At 50.7% G+C, this 25,729-nt stretch overlaps 1 protein-coding gene across 2 annotated transcripts in view; it reads right to left on the reverse strand.

The window, feature by feature from the left end:
- The window catches only part of REPS2 (RALBP1 associated Eps domain containing 2), a 252,371-nt gene extending 226,872 nt beyond the window's left edge, over positions 1-25,499 (reverse strand). For both annotated transcript variants that reach the window (XM_056131290.1, XM_056131289.1), the window contains exon 1: positions 25,145-25,499. In XM_056131290.1, coding sequence (XP_055987265.1) covers positions 25,145-25,360 — 216 coding nt within the window. In that variant the 5' untranslated portion in view covers positions 25,361-25,499. The remainder of the gene's footprint in view (positions 1-25,144) is intronic.
- Positions 25,500-25,729: the final 230 nt, after the last annotated feature.

Here is a 25,729-nt window from a genome sequence, read left to right on the forward strand (position 1 = left end):
CAATACAAAGTGTGATTTCATAACTTTAAACAATGGAATGCAGGAAAACGGCCCCTGGAAAAGCACCCAGCTATACATTCACCCAACCACCTGTCACCAACATCATCCCGGAACACAAAGGGCTATTTTTATGTAGTACACCACCGAGATAGATAATATCCCATTGCCATGGCAACACGTTTTCCAGAAGATATGCTAGCCTGTGAAGAATGCAAAAGGGAACAAAGCTACTTCTTTGAATTGGCCTGTACTTGCCGGCAAAGAAGATTCGAACTTTTGTGACAGCTTTGATCTGCTCAATAGAGCCTTACCGCGCGAGCAGCCGAGGAAGAGATCCTGAGTGGAAGGCGAAGGATCCCTCGGGAGAGGCAAAGGCCAGGCGAGCTCAGGTCACACCCGCCCATGATTCCCACAGGTTTCCGTCTCCCACCAGCCAGTTTATCTACACCCCAGGGTGACTTCCCCCACTGCCAGGCAGTAGGTTGGAGAGTCCAACTGTATGCTGCGGTAATACCTATGGCCCATCTGCTGCCAGGCTCACACTGAGTAGTGCCAGGAGAACAAAGGGCACTAGAGACAGAATTGGGGGCTGTGAGCATGCAAGGCCTACCTACCCCTCTGACCGTGCCTCCTGACCCCCTCTAGTACAACACTCTCATCAGGGCCCTAAATGAGAATAAACTCACTATATGAGGCAGTGACTCACTATAACCAATAAGCAGACACACGCGCGCACACACACCCACACACTCACATAGAACACACATGCACACACGCCAACACATGAACACACATACATACACGCACGCACACATACACGCACACACGCATAAATGAGCGCACATACATACACGCACACACGTGTGCACAGACACAGACACGCACACATATGTGCATACACACATGCACGCACATACGGACACGCACGCACACACGCATACATGCATGCACAGGCAAACATGCACACGCATACACACATGCACACATACATAGACACGCACACACGCATGCACACAGACACATATACACGCCTGTGAAAAATGCAAAAGGGAACAAAGCTACTTCTTTTAATTGGCCTGTACTTGCCGGCAAAGAAGATTCGAACACATACACGCACACATATGCGCACACACATGCACACGCATACAGACACACGCACACGCACGCACACACGCATGCATACATGCAGACACACACGCATACATGCACATGCACGCACACACGCATACACGCATGCACACGCATACACGCACACGCATACACACATGCACACATACATAGACACACGCACACACTCATGCACACAGACACACATACACACACATATGCGCACACACATGCACACGCATACAGACACATGCAAACACGCATGCACACACGCATGCATACAGACACACATGCATACATGCACATACGCGCACACACATGCACACACATACAGACACGCACACACGCATGCATACATACAGACACACATGCATGCATGCACATGCATGCACACACACATGCAGACACATACATGCACATGCACACACATGCATACACACACGCATGCACACGCACATGCACACACATATGCACACACACGCATACACGTCCCCAGCACTTCCGCAGAGCTGTTGGGAAAGCAGCCCAGCTAGGTAAGGAGGCGGTGGGAGTGATCCACAAAGCCCCGCCCTATCCTCCCTCTCCCCCAGTGAACTTCTCTATCCTCACACCTTTGTGTCCCATCCTCCCTAGATCTGGCAGCGGCTCCCTCTCCTGCTGCAGCCTCTGCTTGGTTTCCCACCACTTGTCCCTCGGGGCCACTCCCTGCCGGTTCCATCCACTCTCCCCACAGGATGAGACCGCTGAGAGGCACTTGCAGCTCCTCAAACTCAGGAGACAGAGCTAGAAACTTGCCTCTCAGCCCCGCCTGCTCTTCCGAAAAGCCCTCCTGCTGAAGAATGTTCTTACAGACCCGAGCTCTCTCTCAAACTGGGCGCCACAACTCCACACGGGTCACAAAACTGAATGTGGGGGGGGGGGGGACGACGAAAATTAGGCAACAGTAAGAGGTCTCTGAACGTGCAATGACCAGAACAATGCAGAAGCCACCGCGGAAGGACAGTGCCTGCCGTGTGGCATTTCTCGGGTGAGAAGGAGGGGTGTTGGAATTATGTGCCTGAGAAACCATTAATTTTTTTAAAGGCTTTATTTACTTATTTTTATTTATTTATTTTATGCTTTTTGAGTCACACCCGGCGATACACAAGAGTTAATCCTGGCTCATGCACTCAAGAATTACTCCTGGCGGTGCTCGGGGGACCATATGGGATGCTGGGAATCGAACCCGGGTCAGCCACGTGCAAGGCAAACACCCTCCCCGCTGTGCTATCACTCCAGCCCCGAAAACCATTATTAATAGTATTGGAAACCACAGGATCACCGTGCAGCATTTAATGGAAACGAAGAAAAATTAAAGGAAAGGAAAAGAAAGCAGCTTCAAAAAGGCAACGGAGCTGCAAACTCTGCAGAACTCACCTTACCATGGGGGGGGGGGGGGGGGGGGGGCGGGGCACAGGCTCTGGAGGGGGTACAGCTGAAAACTGCAGTCATGAAAGCCTACCATGAACACTCGTCAGTCACAGTGCCAGAAGTGTGTGTGTGGAGAGAGAGACAGAGAGAAGGGGGAGAGAGGAGAGGCGAAAGAGAAGAGAGGGAGAGAGAGAGATGGAGGAAAGAAGCAAAGAGAAGGAAAGGCAAGGCAAGGCAACGCATGGGGAGTGGATGGTTTAAGAAGTCCTGCATTGGGGGTTGGAGCGATGTTACAGCGGGTAGGGCGTTTGCCTTGTACGTGGCCAACCCGGGTTTGATTCCCAGCATCCCATATGGTCCCCCAAGAACTGCCAGGACTAATTCCTGAGTGTAAAGCTAGGAGGAACCCCTGAGCATCACCTGGTATGACCCAAAAAGCAAAAAAAAAAAAAAATCCTGCATTAAGAGATCACATGTCCTTCTGTCCCAGAAGGGAGCATAACATGACACTGGCCATAGTCATGCCACCGGACCCCACGCCAGGCTGTTTCATTCAGGGCACCCCGAAGGCAGGTGGGTGAAAGCCCTCCCCGCCCCAAGGGACCCAGCCCCGGCAGCCGAAAACCTCCAGAACCCAACTGCTGCCATGATCACGGCACTCCCCACACGCTCGGGCCGAACTTCACACATTCCTGGACACATCATAAGACACACCCTAGCCATACTCCAAGAGTACCGCACCACATTTGATGGGGTTCAAATAGTAGGCAACCAATCATAGAGGGAAATACACATATATGTGTGTGTGTATATATATATATATACATGAATATATGTTTACAGATATATATATATATGAACGTTCACAAGGCTCGATCTTTAACAACATGTCAGTAATCTCTTACAAAAGGTCTTAATGACCCCTGTCAAAACAGAACAATCTTCGGGGCTGGAAAGATAGCACAGCGGGTAGGGCATTTGCCTTGCACATGGCCGACCCGGGTTCTATTCCCAGCATCCCATAGGGTCCCTCGAGCACCACCAGGAGTAATTCTTGAGTGCATGAGCCAGGATTAACTCTTGTGTATCGCCGGGTGTGACTCAAAAAGCATAAAATAAATAAATAAAAATAAGTAAATAAGGCCTTTAAAAAAATTAAAATCATTTCTGAGATTGCATTCATCTGGGGAACATAAAGCAACAAAACGGGAGACTAACACCCAGGAAGGGCTCAGATTAGTACCAGGAATTTTGCTCCATGACTTGAAGGCCAGCCACATGTGCTAGGTGAGAAGGAAGCTCAGATAGAGAAGAGAGCACCAAATAAAGGGTGTTGTGAAGACCCTCCCAGGGTGGGAGAGACATGCTAAAAGTGGTCTATAGACCAAACATGATTGCCACTCAATGCCTCTCTGGCAAAACACAGTACCCAAAAGAAGAGAGAGAGAACAAGGGGGAATGCCCTGCCACAGCGGCAGGGTGGGACGGGGCGGGGGGGGGGGGGGGGGGGAGGATGGGGGGTCGGAGGGATGATAGGACCCGTGGTGGGGGAGGATGGGCACTGGTGGAGGGATGGGTACTTGATCATTGTATAACTGAAACCCAAGCACAAAAATTTGTGAGTCTATAAGTATACTTCATGGTGTTTCACTAATAAAAAAAAATGATAAAAAAATAAATAAATAAATAAATAAATAAATATATCATTTCTGTTCTGCTTTGAGACAGGGATTGGGGTTTCGGATAGAAACATCCCAAATATGGTGGTGGGATTGGTTTTTGAAAATTAAATGCAATCAAATATTGTTAACTACCTTATAAAAATTTTTTAAAAATTTTTAAGAAAGAAAAAGAAGTTCTGGATTAAATTCCTGGCAGTGGGGGTTCCCCCTCTGGGCACTTTCCCCAGGAAGTCGGGGCAGGGAAGAGTAAATATGCCTACCCTACCCTCTAATCAGAGGGGCTATTCTTGTAACCAGGCCCATCCTTTGGCGAGGTTCAAAAGTCACCCCGTTAACAAACAAAACACACCTTTAAATTCTCATCACTGAAGAAAATTCCAGAAACTCTAGAAGCCAGGGAGACAGGACAGCAGGTAGGGGCCAGAGAGAGAGAGAGAGTACAGCGGGTAGGGAGCTTGCCATCCGCCCTGGGTTCAACCCCAAGCACCCCCATCTGGTCCCCAGAGCCCACCAGGAGTGATGGCTGTGCGCAGAGGCAGGAGTGACCCCTGAGCATCGCTAGGTGTGCCCCCCACAAAAAAAAAAGAAAACAATGACATGGTAACTCCAGAGCTCTTAAGAGCTCTGTGCCAGAAACTGGGACATGGATCAAATATCAAGTTCCTACACACACCGATACACAAGAATGCCAGGTTCGCACTGCACTGCCCACAGAAGTTTCCCGCCCCCCAGGGAAACTCAACAAAGACCTGTAGCACTGTCCTCCCGTTGTGCATCGATTTGCTCGATCGGGCCTAGTAACGTCTCCATTGTGAGACTTGTTGTTACTGTGTTTGGCATATCAGAATACGTCAGGGGGAGCTTGCCAGGCTTTGCCGTGCGGGTGAGATACTCTCGGTAGCTTCCCGGGGTCTCCGAGAGGGGCGGAGGAATTGAACTTGTGTCGGCCAGGGGCCGCAGGCAAGGCAAACAAACGCCCTACCCGCTGTGCTATCACTCTAGCCCAACAAAGACCTAATTTCAAGAAAGGTCACTATAAAGGTATTCCCAGAGGTCATTGTGTCTATGTGACTTGGAGCAAGCTTCCACTTGGGCTTCAAACAGGGAGGGCACTCCAGAGCTGATAGTGTGGGGAATTAGGTGAGATCGTTGCAAGTTACAGGAAGCACGGCTATGCTCATGCCCTGCACGCAGTTGACCCGTTCCCCCATAATCAAGCATCTCTGGGTGCAGGGCTAAAGGCCCGCCATCCCCCGCCCCCAGCAGTCTCTTCCCTAGCTTGCTTAGCTGCAAGGGGGCTCAGGCCTCCAGAACACCACTTAGGAGATCCTACCCCCCCCCCCCCGCCCCAAATTACAGGGATGGAAAAAACAGTACAGGGTTTGAGGTACTTGCCTTGCAGGTGGCTGACCCCTGTTCAATGCCCAGAACCGCATATGGCGCCCCAGCACGGCCAGGTGTGGCCCAGAGTTAAAGAGCAAAGCCTGGGGCTGGAGCAATAGCACAGCGGGTAGGGCGTCTGCCTTGCACGCGGCCAATCCAATCCGGGTTCGATTCCCAGCATCCCATATGGTCCCCTGAGCACCGCCAGGAGTGATTCCTGAATGCTGAGTCAGGAGTAACCCCTGTGCAACGCCAGGTGTGACCCCCCCCCAAAAAAAAAGCAGAGCAAAGCCTGGGGCAGGATGGTGAGGAAATAGATAGGGCTGCTACCAACCTCTCTCTAGAACCGGAAGAGACTTTCTGGTCTGGAAATATTTCTGGGGAGCAGAGCGATACTGTCCCTCTAGTGTGTGGAGGTCAGGGATGCTGAGGAAAGTCACAGGATGCGGGAACAGCCCCGCCTAGAGCGATAACACAGTGGGGAGGGCGTTTGCCTTGCACGCGGCTGAGCCGGGTTCAATTCCCAGCATCCCATAGGGTGCCCCGAGCACCCTTAGGAGTAATTCCTGAGTGCAGAGCCAGGAGTAACCCCTGTGCATCGCCAGGTGTGACCCAAAAAGCAAAAAAAAAAAAAAAAAAAAAAAAAAAAAAAAAAAAAGACCATACAGCTACTCCAACGGACACAAGGAAAAACGGGGCACTAATTTTAAAAGATCTTTAAAGAGATCCTAAAAGGGGGAAAAAAAAGTCTCAAAAAGGCAAAGACAACAGACATGGGGGAGGGGCCGCGTTGTTTGTGTGTGTGTGAGATCAGCTGGTTTTCACAAGGCTCAACGCAGGGAGAAACAGCAGGATAATTGTGTTAAACACACTCTTTTGGAAGGCATCAAGGACAACCCTTACATGTTTAAGAAAGCCTGCCTTAAAAAAAAAAAAGGGAGAGAAAGAAAGAAAGCAAAACAATCCTTAATTGCTGGCATTTATGGCATTTTCTTCAATTAGTTAGGAAATTACCGCAAGTGAAACATTTAATTATTCCCAGGAGGCTGAAGGAAGAAATTTCTCCTAAACCAAAGGCAAAGTGTTACAAATGAATTAAGTCAGAGCAATCCTTCCGGCCTAGCCTCAGTCAACAGCCCCATCCCCGTCCTGAAGCCAAGGATGTGGCCACGTGTTCCCAGGCCCTTCAAAACTCTTTTTCCACCCAGTGCAGCCTCCACCAGGCTTTGAAGTCAGCAGACAGCAGGAAAGAGCAGGGAGCAACCTGCCCCCACCCCCCCCCACCCCCCCCACCCCGCCCCCAGGGCCGGATGGGAAGGTGAGCTGCAGGGGGCCCGAGTGGCCCAGGGGGCTACAGGGTGAAGAGCTGGAGGAAGCAGATGGACTAGCCTGCCCTCACCCCGACTTCCTGCTGCTGCACCTGAGCTCCGGGCACCCGCCTCGCTGCCCTTCTGCCTCTGGATAATGAACCAGCCAGCGCTGCAAGGCCCAGCCTGCCGCCTCCAGCTCGTCCCAGCAGTGTCCCTAAACGTTTGCTGTGCTGTGGCCCTTCAGGGCTCTGCAGAAAGCCCGGCTCACAATAATTATGATTTTGGGGTCTCTTTTCATGTCAGCGGGCCACCCAGTGGTGGTGTGATGCTGGGGACTGAACTTCAGTCACCTCCCCGCTGGCCCGGCCCAGAATAGCGCTCTGAAACGCATAACAATCAACATTGAAAAGACAGAATTAGGGCTGGAGAGATAGTACAGCAGGGAGGGCGTTTGGCTTGCACGCGGCCAACCGGGTTTGATCCCTGGCATCCCATATGGTCCCCTGAGCACCACTAGGACTAATTCCTGAGTGCAGAGCCAGGAGTAACCCCTGAGCATCGCTGGGTGTGACCCAAAAAGCAAAACAAAAAGAAAGAAAGAAAGAAAGGAAGGAAGGAAAGAAAAAAAGCGAGAATTCTAGTGGCCAAAATGTAATCTAGATGCTAGCAAAATATTCACCTTACTTCCAAGGCCTTTGTGTCTTCACCAAGAAGGGTAGATGACCACAGCATCTAAACCCGAAGTTCCCAAATTGATTGGGCCTTAGCTCCCCATTTTCAGAAAAAAAAAATTTACTGTGCTTCCCTCCACCCCGAAAATCCTTTTAGGGGAATAAACAGAACCCCCCCATTTACAGCTGAAGCTAATAGTGACCCCCCTGGATTTTGTGGGTGGGGGACCCAGGGCACAGCATCGCCCACTTTGGGAAACGATGACACAGCCTGTTGTAAATGACCACAGAAATCCCTGCGGTTCTGGAAATCTGGTGTAAAAAAGTGAGTTTCTACAGGCGATAAAGTCCCTGTGAGCTGCTAGCATGGTGCCTTAGACGTCCTAAAAGGATTGCAGTTAGAGGTCGGGAAGAGCAAGGCAGATTCCTTTCCACAGCTGAATTCACAGAGTGCTGAGGAGGATGAGAGACTGCCTTGCACAAGCAACCTGGGTTCCATTCCCAGCCCCCATATACCATCCCCCCACCGCCTCCCCGCTAGCCACCCCCAAGCACTGCCAAAAGGAGTGATCTTTGTGCTCAGAGCCAGGGTAAATGTTCAGCACTGCTGGGTGTGGCCCAAAACAAACAAAGTGAGGAAAAGGTGAAAGCCCTGGGCCTTGAGGGCCACAGCCACAGCAACTGGGGATCGTGAGGACCTCACATGGTTCAGAATAAACTCCCAGTCACAGCAACTACAAACTAGAAGTAAAAGCCATGTAAAAGGGGCTGGAGCAACAGCACAGCGGATAGGGTGTTTGCCTTGCATGCAGCCGACCCAGGTTCGATTCCCAGCATCCCATAGGGTCCCCTGAACACTGCCAGGGCTAATTCCTGAGCACAGAGCCAGGAGTAACCCCTGTGCATCACCCGGTGTGACCCAGAAAGTTAAAAAAAAAAGCCGTGTAAAATGAAATGTGGGGCCGAGCAATAGTCCAACGGGGAGGACGTTTTGCCTAACATGCAGCGGACCCAGGTTTGATCCCTGGCATCCCATATGGTCCCCCGACCACCGCCAGGCGTTAATTCCTGAGTGCAGAGCCAGGAGTAACCCCTCAGCATTGCCGGGTGTGAACCCCTCCAAAAAAAAAAAGCCGTGTAAAATAAAACGAAAAAGCCTGCAGGGTTGGAGCAATCGTTTGCCTTGCAGGAACCCGACCACGGCTCCATTCCCGGGCATCCCATATGGTCCCCCCCAAGCACCACTGGAAGAATTCCTGAGCGTAGAGCCAGGAGTAACCTCTGAGCACGGCCAGGTATGACCCCAAAAGCAAAATAAATAAATAAATAAATAAATAGAAGCCTGCTTTGGAGTAGCCTGCAGGGCCTTTAGATCAGCATTTCCTGCCTCCATCTACTTAAGAGGGAAAAAAAACAGCCTTGAAAAAAAACAAATCGAGAGGCAAGGAGGCCGCTCAGTGACACAGCACTTGCCTTGCACGTGTGAGGTCCGAAGTTTCATCCTCGGCACTAAAGAGAAAAAGGAACCGAAAACTGAGAAATAATACCTAGGAAGACATTTCTGCCTGCTGTACTTGGAAGACAAAATGAATTATGCATGAAAATGTTTTTTAAAAGATAAAGAAATCTGAAGAGCAGCTGAGCAAAAGCATATATACTTTCATCCCCCAAAGCTAAACGGAGTAATTTTCTGCTTCAGATAAACTGGGAGCAAGCTCCAGTGAAATGACCCTCAAGTGACCTCCTCTCGCTAATTCTCAAGACCCAGGTGCTTGGTATAATCCCCTTCCCTGGAGTAAAGGCAGCTCCTAAGGAACTGCACACAGCAGAAGCCATGGGCTGTAGAGACCTCTCCTTTGCATTATGAACCACTGAGGACCAAGAGGCAGGGACCAGATGGATGGGGGGGGGGCTCTAGAAGCTGAGGGCTTCACCCTAAAATCACTGTAGCACTGGGGCTGGAGCAATAGCACAGCGGGTAGGGTGTTTGCCTTGCAAGCGGCAGACCCGGGTTCAATTCCCAGCATCCCATATGGTCCCCTGAGCACCACCAGAGGTAATTCCTGAGCGCAGAGCCAGGAGTAACCCCTGTGCATCGCCGGGTGTGACCCAAAAAGCAAAAAAAAAAAAATAAAATAAAATAAAAATAAAATCACTGTAGCACTGTCCTCCCGTTGTTCATTGATTTGCTCAAGCGGGCACCAGTAACGTCTCCATTGTGAGACTTGTTACTGTGTTTGGCATATCCAGTAAGTCACATGGGAGCTTGCCAGGCTTTGCCGTGCGGGCGGGATACTCTCGGTAGCTTGCCGGGCTCAAGGAACTGAATTCTACCAACCATCAAGCTCCTGCCGAATGCCCCGGGTTCAGCCTTGCAAAACCTTGGACGGAGGCCCTAGTACAGTGGAGTGAGGACTCCCGGCCCATAGATAGAAACAATGGGGGGGTGGTGACCAATAGACAAGGGATGCAGAAACCAACACAGGGGCTGACCAACGATACCAGTTTGCCTGGGACTATTCTGGTTTGAAATGGGGAAACCCTGCAATTCTAAGGCACCCAGGTCTAAGGCTGTGGTCTGAATGTGTGTCTTCCAAGATTAAAATTTAAATCTGAACTCACAATGGTAGAGCATTTGGGAAGTGCTTAGGCAAGAGGGGCGAGGCCTCAGGATGGGGTGAGTGCCCGCATAAAAGAGGCTGCAGAGGGCTCCCCACTCTTTCTGACTGAGGCGACATTAAGATGCCATCTGGGTGAGCCAGAATGGTAGGGCAGGGACTAGAGTGCTGGCCTTGCACGCTGCCGAGCCTGGTTCAATTCCCATCACGGCACATAGTCCCCAGAGCCTGCCAGAAGTGATCCATGAGCACCAAGCCTGGGGTAAGCCCTAAGCATCGCTGGGTATGGCGCCCCCCAAAAAAAATATAAAACAAGTCACCATCTGTGAAGCAGAAGAGCCTCTCACCAGGAAGTGACCAGGCTAGTGCCTGGATCATGGGCATCCAACATCCAAAATAGTGGACGGTCAATTTGTTATGTATTGCCAACCAGCCTGGAGAAGGAGATACAGTATAGCAGCTTGCGAACTTGCCTTGCGTACAGCAGACTCAGGGTAGACCCCTGCCGTCCTACATGGCCCCCCAAGCACCACCAGTAGTAATTCCTGAGTGTAGAGACATAAATAAATCCTAATCAGCACCAGGGGCTAGAGCAATAGCACAGCAGGTAGGGCGTTTGCCTTGCACACGGCCGACCCGGGTTGGATTCCCAGCATCCCATATGGTCCCCTGAGCACCACCAGGAGTAATTCCTGAGTGCAGAGCCAGGAGTAACCCCTGAGCATCACTGGGTGTGACCCAAAAAGAAAAAAAAAGTCCTAATCAGCCCCAGGTGTGGGCCCCCCTTCCCCCCCAAAAAATCAGAAACATTTAGGCCAACCTTGAAACTCTGGGAAACCCTCAGGAGGAAGGTCAGGGCAAGTCCCTGCCCTGCCAAAGCCCTAACAGCGGCACTCACAACCCAATACCTGCCATTATGCCAACAGCCAGACTCCACCTCAGAGACACTAAACTGCCCAAAACTTTAAGTACACTGCTCTTTTGACTGAGAACTCTGGAGTCTTCTCAGGTTGGGGAGAGACAGCCTCCCCCCTCTGCCTGTACTTCCAGAAGTCCCAGCAGCCACACCCACAGCCCATAACCGCCACCATGTAAACTCATGGCCTGGTTAAATATTCTGGAGTTTCTGGGAGGTGTGGCTGCAAATGCGGCCATCTCCAAACTCTACAATACTGACAGCCCAGTAGGAGCACGCCAAATTAGATGGGATAGTAACATAAAGGCCACCTAAGCTCAATAACAAAAAAAAAAAAAACACAAAAACAGAAGGCTCAAGTAGCAACAACAGTTTAGTAAACCCTCAGACAAAGACTCAATGTCCAAACGGTGAAATACAACAATTTTCACAAATTTTCTTTTACATAAGTATTTTTGGATAATTCCATTAGCCACTTAGTGGTAACAAGCAATATAAAATAAATTATTTGGGGCCTGCTAAGGAGGCAGGCTTGAGAGGTGGTTGGGAAGATGGGGACAATGGTGAAGGGAAGGCCATACAGGTGATAGATTGGTGTTGGAATACTGAACGCCTGTAACAAATACGTGATGAACAACTCTGTAAAGCATGGTACTTAAAGTGGAAGAAAATTTTAAATACAAGTCAACAAATCTGTGGCATTTTGTTAGTAAAGTAAAGTAAAGGCCCTCCCGTTGATCATCGATTTGCTCGAGCGGGCCCAGTAACGTCTCCATTGGAGACTTTGTTGTTACTGTGTTTGGCATATCGAATACGTCACGGGGAGCTTGCCAGGCAGTATTAGGGCAGTATTAACGGCCTGTGTACCGATGAACAAAATGATTATGAATACGAAGATGCTTGAGGCTTCAGATGTGGCTCAAGTGGAAGAATAAAAAGCTGCCTTCCATGTGAGAGGCCCTGGATTGGGCCTGGGTACCACGACTCTCTAGCACTACTAGGCATGGCCTCCACAACAATTTAAAAAACAGTACAGTGGCTGGAGCAATAGCACAGCGGGTAGGGCATTTGCCTTGCATGCAGCAGACCCAGGTTCGATTCCCAGCATCCCATATGGTCCCCTGAGCACTGCCAGGAGTAATGCCTGACTGCATGAGCCAGGAGTAACCCTGTGCATCGCTGGGTGTGACCCAACAAAGAAAGCAGTACATATTTGCCTTTAGGGGGGGGAAAAAAACAGAAAAAGTCTGAAAAAACTTGGAAAGATACCAAAGCAATCTCTTTTCAGGGTTACCAATAATGAGCGAACTAATTCCAAATTTCCTGAAAACCAATTTTCTAAACCATTAAAGTAGGGCAGTCCCCAGTTATGAGTAGAAAACTAGGCCAATCCATCCTATGTTTTCCAGCCCTCACTCTCCTGTCACCTCACCTTTCTTCCAGTCCCTACTGGCTTCCCCTAATTTCCCTCACTCAGTGTGAACAGTGGCACCTGGCAGACGTGACATCTTATTCTCCTGCAGCCATCCTTCCGGCTCCCCGTGTGACCAGGCACCCCGGCTGCCTTCCACCCATCATACCCTCCAGCAACCCTCAGACTCCTTCCTGACACTGTGAGGAAGTCACACTGTGTCTGAGACCGGCCTTGGGATGACAGAGAGGGCAAGGAACCAAGGTGGGAGAGTGGCCCCTATGGAACTGGCCAGATACTCACAGTGGTTTTCTGCTTTGGGGGGTTTGGTTTGGTTTTACTGGGGTGAAGGGGCAGGAAGTGCAGAGGCTTCTAACGTATTTTTCTATCTAGTTGTCTGCTTCAGGTTTTCCTTGTAATAAATGATTAAGAAAGAAAGCAGGAAAGTTGGCTTAATGAGCTCAAAGGTCCTCTAACTCAAAAAAAATCAGAGTGCATTTTGCAGTTACTGCATGTGGGATGCAGTGCAGGACCTCACAAAAAAATCAGAAAAAATCAGATTGTATTTTGCAGTTACATGCAGTTACTGCATGTGGGATGCAGTGCAGGACCTCACAAAGCACTGAGCAGCACCCCCAACTTGCTGGCCTTTCCTAGTCAGACACGCGTAAGAACAGGCCCCCGGTTCTACACAGAAGAAAAGAAAATGCCAACCAGGGCGAGACACAGAGCAGGGAAGTCAAGGAAGGTACTTGCCTTGCAAGACAGCTTCAGATGCCCATTACGCGGCTTGGATCCCTGAGCACCGAGCACAGAGTAAGAGCCCTGAGCTCCACCAGGTGTGGCCCAGAAACCAAAAGGACAAATGCAGGGCTGGAGAGATAGCACAGCGGGGAGGGCATTTGCCTAGCACGCGGCCAACCCAGGTTCGATTCCCAGCATCCCATATGGTCCGCTGAGCACCGCCAGGAGTAATTCCTGAGTGCAGAGTCTGGAGTAAGCCCTGTGCATCGCCGGGTGTGATCCAAAAAGGGGGAAAAAAAAAAAGACAAATGCCACTCAGCACAAAGGCCCAGCCAGGGCCACAGTGATGAGTCACTTGGAAGAGAAGGTAATGAAGATGTTCTCAAAAGAAACCTAAATGAACAGCCTCTGTGTCAACAAGGAGGAATCTCAAAAACATAACAATGAGGGATAACAATGAGGGGCTGGAGCAATAGCACAGCGGGTAGGGCTTTTGCCTTGCACACAGCCGACCAGGGTTCGATTCCCAGCATCCCATAGGGTCCACCCCCCAGCACCGCCAGGAGTGATTCTGGAGTGCAACACCAGTGCAATCCCTAAGCATCGCTGAGTGTGACCCAAAACGCAAACAAACAAAGTAACAATGAAAAGAAAAGCAAATTCCTCTCAGCAAAGGTTACACTGAGCCCCTCCTTCGCAGTCACACGCAGCAATACCCTGCTAGAACACCACGCACACACATGCACACACATAGCAGAGAGGGGATGAAAGGAGAAAGGGACTTGCTGTCCTGCACACCACACTCAGGATGGCCACAGAACAGAACGGCAGCAGGCAGGGGGAAATCCGAGAAGAGGGTCACAGGAAACTGTGGCACTCACTGTGCTTAGTTGTACTTCTTAGGCTGAGTGACAGCTACACAATTACTTGCTGGGTAATTCTCCAGTCTAGCACCCCTGAAACATTTTCGCAGCAGATCAGCAAATAGCCATTATGTAAATGTTCGTCTTTTAACCAGACAATGGCTTGGAACTTCCCGTGTCTGCGGGTACTTATTCTCCTTCAGGGGGAAAAGAAACCCCTGCAGGGCGCTGCCGAGAGCGCACAGCGGGGTGAGGCTGTTAGCCCTCCTAGCAGCTGATCTGGGTTCAATACCAGGCTCCCCATGAGGTCCCCCAGCCCGGCCCAGAGTGACCCCAGAGATGGAGCCAGGAGATAGGCCCTGAGCACCACGAGATGTGCCTGACCCTCCCCCCAAGAAAAAAACAACAAAAGAACCATGCCTGGAACATACTCCTTACTGTTTCCGGAGGAGGAAATCATCCAAAGATTTTTAAAAAACAGACTATTTCATTTACACTTTCTGGTTGTTTTTTTTTTATTTTCATTAAAAAAAAAAAAATAGTTCTGACTTGGCTGAGGAGGCGGCTCCAAACCCTGCAAGCCGGAAGCCCAGGTTCAAGGCCACACCACGGGGACCCTGGCCCAGAGCTGGAGAGTGTCAGGCCAGCACCGCTGGGAGAAGCCCAAAAACAAACCAGTATTTCCATACCCCAGCCATGATAAATGTTCACACCTCCCCCCCCCCAAAAAAAAAAACGTTATTTAAAAAAAGAAAAAAATTTTACCTGGGGTCTTCTCTTCTGATCAAACAGTTGCTTCATAGAATTTTAAGAGAATCATTAAGGATTACTTTTTCTCAGGGATGGGGCCCCAGGCAGGAATATTTTCTATCCCTAGCAGGGAATGCCACCCCCCCCCACAAACCCCAAACAGGACATGGGCACTAGAGCTGGGCGTGGGGTGGGGGAATGGGACCCAATTCGGGGGTCTTGCACATCCTAGGCATGTGCTCCACCACTTGAGCTGCCTCCCAAGTCCTGGGCAGGAAGTTTTAGGTAGTTAAAATAGTGACATCTGCACTTGTTTGTTCATTGCAGCACTCTTTACAATAGCCAGAATCTGGAAAAAACCTAAGTGCCCGAGAACAGATGACTGGTTAAAGAAGCTTTGGCACATCTACACAATGGAGTACTATGTAGCTGTTAGAAAAGATGAAGTCATGAAATTTACATACAAGTGGTACTACATGGAGAGTATCATGTTAAGCGAAATGAGTCAGAAAGAGCGGGATAGACACAGAAAGATTGCATTCATCTGGGGAACATAAAGTAACAAAATAGGAGACTAACACCCAAGAATGGCTGAGATTAGTACCAGGAATTTTGCTCCATGGCTTGGAGGCCAGCCACACGTGCTAGGGGAAAAGGGAGCTCAGATCGAGAAGGGAGCACCAAGTAAAGGGTGTTGGGAGGATCCTCCCAGGATGGGAGAAGCATGCTGAAAGTAGACTATAGACCAAACATGATTGCCACTCAGTGCCTCTTTTGCAAACCACAGCACCCAAAAGGAGAGAGAGAACAGAGGGGAATGCCCTGCCACAGAGGCAGGGTGGGATGAGGGGGATGAGGGGTGGGAAGGATACTGGGATCCGTGGTGGTGGAAAATAGGCACTGGTGGAGGGATGGGTATTTGATCATTGTATAATTGAAACTCAAGCACAAAAATTTGTAAGTCTACAACTGTACCTCATGGTGTCTCACTAATAAAAATTTAAAAAATAAAATAAGTGTGAAAGTCTGTGGTACCGGCAAGCCCTCATTTTCTTAGTGATCCCTTCTCTATTCCAGCTGCCCAAAAGTAGAGAGTATGGGGAATATTGTCTGCCATGGAGGCAGGGGGAGGGTGGGGAAAGGGGGTATACCGGGGATATTGGTGGTGGGGAGTGTGCACTGGTGGAGGGATGGGTGTTTGATCACTGTATGATTGTAACCCAAACATGAAAGCTTGTATCTCACTGCAATTCAATAAACAAACAAACAAACACTGTCCTCCCGTTGTTCATCAATTTGCTCGGGCCCGGTAGTAAGGTCTCCATTTTGAGACTTGTCTCCATTTTGAGACTTGTTGTTACTGTGTTTGGCATATTGAATATACTCTCGGTAGCTTGCCGGGCTCTCCAAGAGGGGCAGAGGAATCGAACCCGGCTCGGCCGGGCTAGCTGCTGGCAAGGCAAACGCCCTACCGCTATGCTATCGCTCCAGCCTGCAGTGGTTCAGTGGTAGAATTCAATAAAATACAAAAAAAAAAAATATTTTTGGTACGGGTACAGTCAATTACTACACCCTCCACCATTTGGTGACTGGCTTTGCATTCTACGATGATGGCTTTGCCATTGTTCGGACTATTTATTCTATTATTTTGTCTCTGTATCCCCAACGAGAGATCACCCTGGTATTTGTTCTTCTCCCTCTGGTTTATTTCACTCAAAATGATACCTTCCAAATCCACACTGCAATGAACTACTGTCACCGTCACTGTCACTGTCCTCCCGTTGGTCATCGATTTGCTCCAGGGGGCCCAGTAACATCTCCATTTTGAGACTTCTTGTTACTGTGTTTGGCACACTGAATATGGCTGGAGCTGTAGGGCATTTGCCTTGCATGCAGCCAGCCCGGCCGAGCCCGGTTCGATTCCTCCGCCCCTCTCAGAGAGCCCGGCAAACTACCGAGAATATCTCACCCGCACGGCAAAGCCTGGCAAGCTACTCATGACGTATACAATATTCAATGAACTACATCATTTCAAATCTGTGCTTACAGTGACATGGTATGTCAGTGTGTATGTGTGTGTGTGTGTTTGTGTGTGTCCCCACACCACAAGGGCGGGGTGGAGCTGGGACACATATCCAGCTGTGCTTACTCCTGGCTCTGCACTCAGGGATCAAGCCTAAAGCCTAGCAAGGTCCAGGGGAACATACATGGTGCTAGGCATTGAACCCAGGTCAGCCATACACAGGCAAAATGCCCAACCTGCTCTACTGCAGTTACCCCTAGTTGGACGTCCGGGTTACTTTCATGGTCTAGCTGTTGTCCTAGGTGTGCATCTACCCCTTTAAAGAAATGTTTCGGGGGCTGGAGGGATAGCACTGCGGGTAGGGCGTTTGCCTTGCACGCAGCCGACCCGGGTTTGATTCCCAGCATCCCATATGGTCCCCCGAGCACCCCCAGGAGTAATTCCTGAGTGCTTGAGCCAGGAGTAACCCCTGTGCATCACCAGGTGTGACCCAAAAAAGCAAAAAAAAAAAATGTTTCCATGTTTGGGCATTAGATGCAGGAAGAGACGCCCTGGGTCATGAGAGTCCTAGTTCACGTTTTGAGAAATCTTCGTTTTGATTTTCATGGAGGCAGAAGCAGGTGGCATTTCCACAACAGTGAATTGGGCAGGTCCTTTCTCACCACTTCCCTGCCAACACTAGCTGTCTTCCATCTTTTTGACATATGCCCTTCTCAGTGGAATGAGATAGCTCACTATTCTTTTGACTTGCATTTCTCTGATAATAAGTGATGATAAACACTTTTCAATATGCCTGCTAGCCATCTATATTTCTTCTTTGGAGAAGAATCTGTTCTCCTTCTCTCCTCTTTGGGGTGGGGTTATTGGATTTGTTTGTTTATTAATCCTGGAGCTTTGTGAGAGCTTTGTAAATCTTGGATACTACCACTTTATTTGATGCATTGTACCAGGTAGGATTTTTTTTATTTATTTTTTTTGCTTTTTTGGGTCACACCCAGCGATGCAGAGGAGTTACTCCTGATTCATGCACTCAGAAATCTCTCCTGGCAGTGCTCGGGGGACCATATGGGATGCTGGGAATCGAACCTGGGTCTGCCGCGTGCAAGGCAAACACCCTACCCGCTGTGCTATTGCTCCAGCCCCAGGATTTTTTTTTAAATATCCCCTAATTCGGGGCCAAGGATATAATTCCGTAGTAGAGCCTAGGCTTCTTGTGTCTAAGATCGTGGGTTCATTTCTCAGCATAAAGTTGTGAAAAGTGGCCTCCCTGGGGACCGGGATTTGTGCTGATCCACTGCTGTACCGTCAGCACTGAGGGCACCGCAAAAGAACACCAAGAACGCTAACTTGGCGGTCCCACCCAGCCTGACCCCACCGAACCTTGTACCTGCTGGTAACTGGCTGACTCTTACCAATCACTCCAATACCTATGGTTCTTGGTCTTCAAGGATGAAACAGTAACTGTTTACCTATTTCTCAAATACTCCTATTTTCTTTCTCTAATTATGTGTTCATTTTTCCACCTCTTGTTGGTTTCGGGTTTGTTTTATTTTTGGAGGTTTTTTTTGGTTTTGGTTTTTGTTTTTGAAGTCCCTGCTTTTCTTTACTTATTTGTTGGCTTTTTGGGGCACACTCAGTGATACTCAGGGGTTACTCCTGGCTCTGCACTCAGTAATTACTCCTGGTGTTGCTCGGGGACCCGTGTGGGATGTGGGGCTTAAACCCGGGTCAGCCGCATGCAAGGCTAACTCCCTACCCGCTATGCTATTTCTCTGGCCCCCAACCGCATGATAGAATTCAACTGTTGGACCAGAGAGACAGTACAGGTGGGAAGGTACTTGTCTTGCATGCAACCAAACCCTGTTCAATCCCCAGTACCACATACGGTCCCCGAACACTTTTGAGTCACTCTGAAGTATGGCTGGTATAGAACATAACTTGGGACTGGAGTGATAGTACAGCAGGGAGGGCATTTGCCTTGCACGCAGCCGACCCAGGTTCGATCCCCGGCATCCCATATGGTCTCCCAAGCACTGCCAGGAGGAATTCCTGAGTGCATGAGCCAGGAGTAACTCCTGAGCATTGCTGGGTGTGACCCAAAAATGCAAAAAAAAAAAAAACCAAAAAAAAAGAAAAAGAAAAAAAGAAATAGAACATAACTTTTAAAACAAGCAAGAGGCAAGAGAGATGGCTCAAAGAACTGAAGCACATGTTTTGCATATAGGGACCCAAGGAGTCAATATACATCACTGCATGGTACCCTGACCACTGAGCACCAAGCACTAGGAATGACCCCTAGTACCTATGGACATGGTCAAACACAGAAATAAGTCAGCACATAAAGATACTCTCAAACAAAAAAATATATAAATAAATAAAAAATACTCTCTAAAGAGATTTTTTAAATTTCTAAAACAGGCTCTTAGGGGAGGGACAGTGACAGTCCAGCGGGTAGGACATTTGCCTTGCATGAAACCAACCCAGGTTCAATTCCCGGCATCCCATATGGACCCTGAGCATAAAAAGATAAAAAAAAAAAAAGATAGCACAGGGATAGCACAGCGGTAGGGCATTCGCCTTACAAGCGGCCAACATGGCCACCCGAGTTCAATTCCTCCGCCCCTCTCGGAGAGCCCGGCAAGCTACCGAGAGTATTCGATATGCCAAACACAGTAACAACAAAGTCTCTAATGGAGACGTTACTGGGCCCGCTCGAGCAAATCGACCCTGAGCATAGCCAGGAGTAATTCCTGAGTGCAGAGTCAGGAGCAAGCTCTGAGCATTGTCCGGTGTGACCTAAAAAGCCAATTATATATGTGTATATAAGTGTGTGTGTATACACAGATATACATGCTATTATGATGCAGTAAGATATCATTCAAAATGGAAAATAAGCATATGGAAAGATGCGCAACATCACATGTCATGAAGGAAATACAAATTAAAACAAGATATTACTCCATTCCTCTCAGAACAGCCAAACCCTAGACACTGACATTAAGCTCTGGTGAGAATGTAGGGCTGGAACGATAGCACAAGGACTGGAGCGATAGCACAAGGACTGGAGCGATAGCACAGCGGGTAGGGCATTTGCCTTGCAAGCAGCCAACATGGCCCACCCGAGTTCAATTCCTCCGCCCCTCTCGGAGAGCCCGGCAAGCTACCAAGAGTATTTCTCCCGCATGGCAAAGCCTGGCAAGCTCCCCATGACGTATTCGATATACCAAACACAGTAATAACTGTCACAATGGAGACGTTACTGGGCCCGCTCGAGCAAATCGATGAACAACTGGAGGACAGTGACAGTGACAGTGAGAATATAGAGCAACAAGAATCCTCATCCATTACTGGGGGAATTAAAAAAAAAGGTACAGCCACTTCAGCAGACGGTTTAGCAGTTTCTTACTTAAACAAAACATCATTTGGGGGAGCCTCCCAAGCTGTATTCGAGGGGCCCTGAGCCCACTTCTGGAGATACTCAGCCCATCAGGCCAGTGGTTCAGTGCTAGAGCCCAAAGATTCAGTAATTCAGGGGCTGGAGCAATAGCACAGCGGGTAGGGCGTTTGCCTTGCACGCAGTCGACCGGGTTCAATTCCCAGCATCCCATTTGGTCCCCCGAGCATCGCCAAGAGTGATTCCTGAGTGCAGAGCCAGGAGTAACTCCTGAGCATCGCCGGGTGTGACCCAGAAAAAAAAGCAAAAAAAAAAAAAGATTCAGTGCTTCTAAGGACCTAAGTTGCCAGGTACCACCATGGTCACCCCAACAGTACTGGGAGCACCAGAAATGCCTGGAAGGTCATGTGGTGTTGGACATCAAATCTGGATCACGCACATGCAAGGTATGGTCCTAATGCTGTATTATCTCCCTGACCCCTGACCTAAACATTCTCTGACCTGAGCTAAAGATCTCCGGTGCCGTGAAGGTGGGAATTTGAGCCCTGCTTTTATGAGACCCTGCCCCCAGCTCCTGCCACCCTGAACACACACCTACACACACACAGGAACAACTGAGGTGCACACAGCTGTTCAGAGCAACTTGATCCAGAACTGCTCAAACCTGAAGGCAATCAAGAATTCCTCCAGTTGATGAATCCCGACAATTTTGTGGTATTCAGCATTATAAAGAAATGAGCCAGAAAGCTATGAAAAAAGCCTTAGAGAAATCTTAAGTGCGGATTGCTAAGTGAAAGGAGCCGCTCTGGAAAGGTTGCATACTAGATGATTTCAACTCTACAGCACTCGGACAAAAAGGCAAACCCTGGAGAGGATGAGGGGTGCACAGATTTTAGGGCCAACACTCTACGACACCGCAATGGTGGGTGCGTGTTGCTGATGCCCACAGGACGTGCAACAACAACAGCAAACCCCAGATCAAGTGCGAAATTTTGGTGACTGTGTGACTGTGATATGACAATACCGGTTCACCACTTTCTGAACACTGGTGGGAAATGCTGACGTGGGTCAGGCTCTGTGTGTGTGTGTGTGTGTCAGGAGTTACATGGCCAGCAGTACAGTTCTGCTAGGGCCCAGCAGTGCTAGGTGTCACACCTGTCAGTCCTAAGGGGGAGGGCTTGACATCACCACTTGGGACCCATCCCTTACTGCAAACCTAAATACGCTCTGAAAAAAAAAAAAGTATATTAAATTTTTTCTCAACTCTAAAAATCCCTAACGAGGAAAAGGGAGCTCAGATCGAGAAGGGAGCACCAAATAAAGGGTGTTGGGAGGATCCTCCCAGGATGGGAGAAGCATGCTGAAAGTAGACTATAGACCAAACAGGATTGCCACTCAATGCCTCTCTTGCAAACCACAGGACCCAAAAGGAGAGAGAGAACAAAAGGGAATGCTCTGCCACAGAGGCTGGGTGGGATGGGGGGAATGGGGGGTGGGAGGGATACTGGGATCCGTGGTGGTGGGAAATGGGCACTGGTGGAAGGATGGGTATTTGATCGTTGTGTAATTGAAACCCAAGCACAAAAAGTTGTAAATCTGCAACTGTACCTCATGGTGTCTCACTAATAAAAATTAAAAATTAAAAATAAACAAACAAATAAAAATCCCTAACGATAATTCACTCCACAATAAAGTTACAGGTGCGCTGCTTTATTTTCACCGTAAGGATGAGACCAAATTAAATAATTTTCTAGAACGCTGACTCCAGGTGAGATTTCCCTCTCCTTCCCAGAACAGGAGGGTAATCTTAATCATATGTTTATTAAGAAGAAAACCCGGATGTTACCATAGAAACTACCAGCTGCCATGTGCCTCCGTGATTTGAGCAGCTATACCTGTTGGACCACTTACTTCTGAACTTACAGGTTCCTGTTTAACAAGGAAAGACTCAGAAGTCCACCCTTGCTTGCAAGAATGCCTAGCCTCATGGGCAGTGCCAACCGAGGGCAGTGTGCGCACACAACCGCAGTCAGACGCCACCCAAGGGGTTCATGGAAACGAGGCAGCTGTCAGCCACCGTCTGTCTGACTCTCTGCCCTGTCCAGGGGCCTCTGATGTTCATTTTCACCTGTGCAAAGAAACCTGCATAATCGCAATTTTGTCCGATGAAAAGGGAAGGGTATGAGGTGGAATGAGGGAGGCTCAGCACCCGGAGGGATTGAAATTTACTGCAAGCAAACTTCTCGGGGTGTCCCCTTTGGCCAGGTTCTAAAGCAGTCTTTTGTAAGCAGGCTTCAACTAGACATCAAGAATCGTTTATGACGGGGCTGGAGTGATAGCACAGCGGGTAGGGCATTTGCCTTGCACGCAGCCAACCCGGGTTCGATTCCCAGCATCCCATATGGTCCCCCAAGCACTACCAGGAGTGATTCCTGAGTGCAGAGCTAGGAGGAACCCCTGTGCATCGCCGGGTGTGACCCAAAAAGAAAAAAAAAAGGAATCGTTTATGACGACACAGCATTCAGGCACAGGCTCTGTGCCTTGGGATTTTTGAGTCATATATGCCTTGAAGGAACATGGGTTCCCAGCAAAGCACACTCCCCAGTTCCTTGAGAGACAGTCAACACAGCCGACAGAGTACAGAGCGGGTCGGGCACTTGCCTTGCACGCGGCCGACCCAAGTTCAATCCCCAGCGCTGCAGATGGTTGCCTGCCAGGAGTGCTGCCTGAACAGGGAGCCAGGAGGGTGCGGCCCCAAACAAACAAAAGCCATAGCCAATATATGAATGTGCCCGCCTTCCCTTACTGAAGCCCCCATTCAGCTGACCAGGAAATGAGCCCCAGCCGGTGTCCAGCTGACAGGGACACAATGCAAGAGCCCTAAAGGAGCAAGAGCATCCAACACATGATGCTGGTAGGGCTTGGTGTGTTTTCAGACACGTTTCCTCCCTCTGCCTGGTGTCGCTCACCTGCTCGAGAGCTTCTGCCAACATCCAGGACTTCGGGGCAAAAGCCAGGGGAAGGTCTGGGACTGCTAATCACATTTTCCGGAAATCGCAAATTCGAAAAGATTACTGAGCAGCTAAATTAGTGCATGCTCAGTGAGAAGTGATGAAGAAATCCCTCCGGCAAGAAAACCACAAAACCCTCAGTCCTCCCGCTGCAACGGCAGCTTTGAAAAACCCCACTGTGGAGAGGGGCTAGACAAATGATACAGTAGGCACAGCGCCTGCCTTGCCCAACGCTGACCCAGGCTTAAATCCCGGTACCACAGATGGACCCCCAAATCCCGCGGGGAGTGAATGCAGAACCAGGAGTAAACCCCAAACCAAAATAAGAAGAGAGTGTGGGGGAGATAAAGTACAGGAAGCAGAGTGCTTGCCTTGCATCCTGCTAACCCAGTTCAACCCCCAGCACCACATCTGGTGTGCTAGCACTGCCATGGGTCACTCCTAAGTGCAGAACCAATAGCGGATTCTGGGAAAAAAAAAAAAAACAAGAGCCCCTCCCCCTCTCCAAACAATACCACGGTGGGGTTTAGGAGATTGCTGCCTAACATGCCCCAGGCTTTGAGTCCAATGCCCAGAAACATTGAACTTCTCCAGAGACCCACTCAGTGTGGCTCCCAATCCCAGAGGGGGTGACCTTGGTTGGCCACAGGCACTGCACGGCCGCGTGTTTAACCGTCAGCTCACATCACAGGCCGCAGCAGGGTTCAGTGGTACCCAAAGCGGCCTGGCCCCTAGCGCCACGGGGAGTGGAACCCACAGAAATAACATGATCACCCTACATATTCTATCGGTGATGATTTTTCCGAGTGGCCATGGCTTTTAAGAAAAGCTTCATTTCATATTTGGGACCTGATATTGACGCTCTTCTCCCCGGGGAAGTACTGGGAGCAATAAAGGACAAAGTGTCCATCACTTAAGTCTTTGTCCAAGATCCAAGCAAAGCTCAACACAAAAACAGCATCTGCTGAGGCTCATCTTCGGCGCTTCTCAAGGAAGCAGCAGCTCCAACGAGGGGGCTTCCGTCACTTTCCCATTCTATTTCAAGTTCCACCACCGATCGGATGGGGCGCAAGGAGAGTCCCCCCCCCACCCCCCACCCCACCCCCGCCAGGGCATCTGGCCTCATCTCTCGTCCCAAACCGGAAAGCGTGGCATGAGCCCTAACAGACATCCCCCTGCAGCCTTGGATTCCTGTTCTGCCACTTGTCATTACGCTTTTCCAGTTTAATCCTACTATTCGGAACGTTCAGTGGGCATATCTGCACACCCCCCCCCCCCCAGACAGACGGAATAAATAAGTCGCAGGTTTCCAGCCCCTGGAGTGAGCAGCGTGGAGCCCCCTCCCCCCTCCCCCGTCCCCCGTCCCCTGTCCCCCGCCCGTCGGGCGCACACGCGTGCTCCCCTACAGTTCGAGTTCAGCTCTCGGCGAGGCACCTGGAGCGCCCACCCGGGAGTGGGGGGGGGGGTGCAGGAGCCGCCAGCAAAGGTTCCAGCCGACTCCGGCCCCCAAACAAACACCACTTCCACAACAGGGCAAACTTTGGGTCTAGAAGGCGGCAGAGCGCCAGAAACGGGCGCGGGAGGGGACGGCGAATGGGACCCGCTCCAGGGAAGGACGCCGGGCTAAGCGCACCCACGGAGCAGAGCTGCGGACGCGCCTGTCCCCCGGGGCGCCGGGGACAAGGGCGTTGCCGCCTGTCTCCAGCGGCGAGTCTCCTTCACGGCGACCTAGCCAAGGTCTCCGGGTCCCCCGAGGGGGCGGCGCTGCCGACACCCCCTCCCTCCACCCACCGTGTCCCCCCGACACCTGGTCCCCACAAACCCGCCAGGGCGGGGCACGCGGGGACCTACCTGGTGCAGCGTCTCGGCGGGCAGCTGCGATGCCCGGAACAGATCGGCCACCGGGCCGGTGGCTGCAGTGGCCCCGCCGAGGGCGGCCCTGGCTGCCTCTGGGGGCCCCCCGACTGCGGCGCCGGCGCAGCGCGCGAAGAGCTCGGAGTAGCACTGCTGCTCGCCCTCACTCAGCAGCAGCCCCGCGCCGCAGCCCCCGCCCGCCGCGGCCTCCATGGGGCCGGGGAGGGCCGACCCGATGGACCCGATGGACCCGATCCGCCCGGGACACCTCCGCCGCCTCGGCCTCGGCCCGGGCCACCACCGCCACCGCCCCCACGGCCCGCAAGTGCCGCGCGGGCGCTTCCTCCCGGCGCGCCCGGCCCCGCCCCCAGGCTTGAATGTTGTGCCCCCGCCGCACGGCACATGGAGACAGGCGCGGCGCCGACCAATCGGAGCCAAGGACGGGCCGCCGGCCCCGCCCCCGCCCCGCCCCGCGCCAGGTAACTAACACGGGGCGCCGCCCGCCCGCCCGCCGGGTCCCGGGCTCGGCCTGCGCCGCCCGGCAGCGCAGGGTAAGGCACCGCGACCATCCTCGTCCTCTCT

The sequence above is a fragment of the Sorex fumeus genome, unplaced genomic scaffold (genome assembly GCF_029834395.1).
Source record: "Sorex fumeus unplaced genomic scaffold, SorFum_2.1 ptg000086l, whole genome shotgun sequence".
Classification (NCBI taxonomy): domain Eukaryota; kingdom Metazoa; phylum Chordata; class Mammalia; order Eulipotyphla; family Soricidae; genus Sorex; species Sorex fumeus.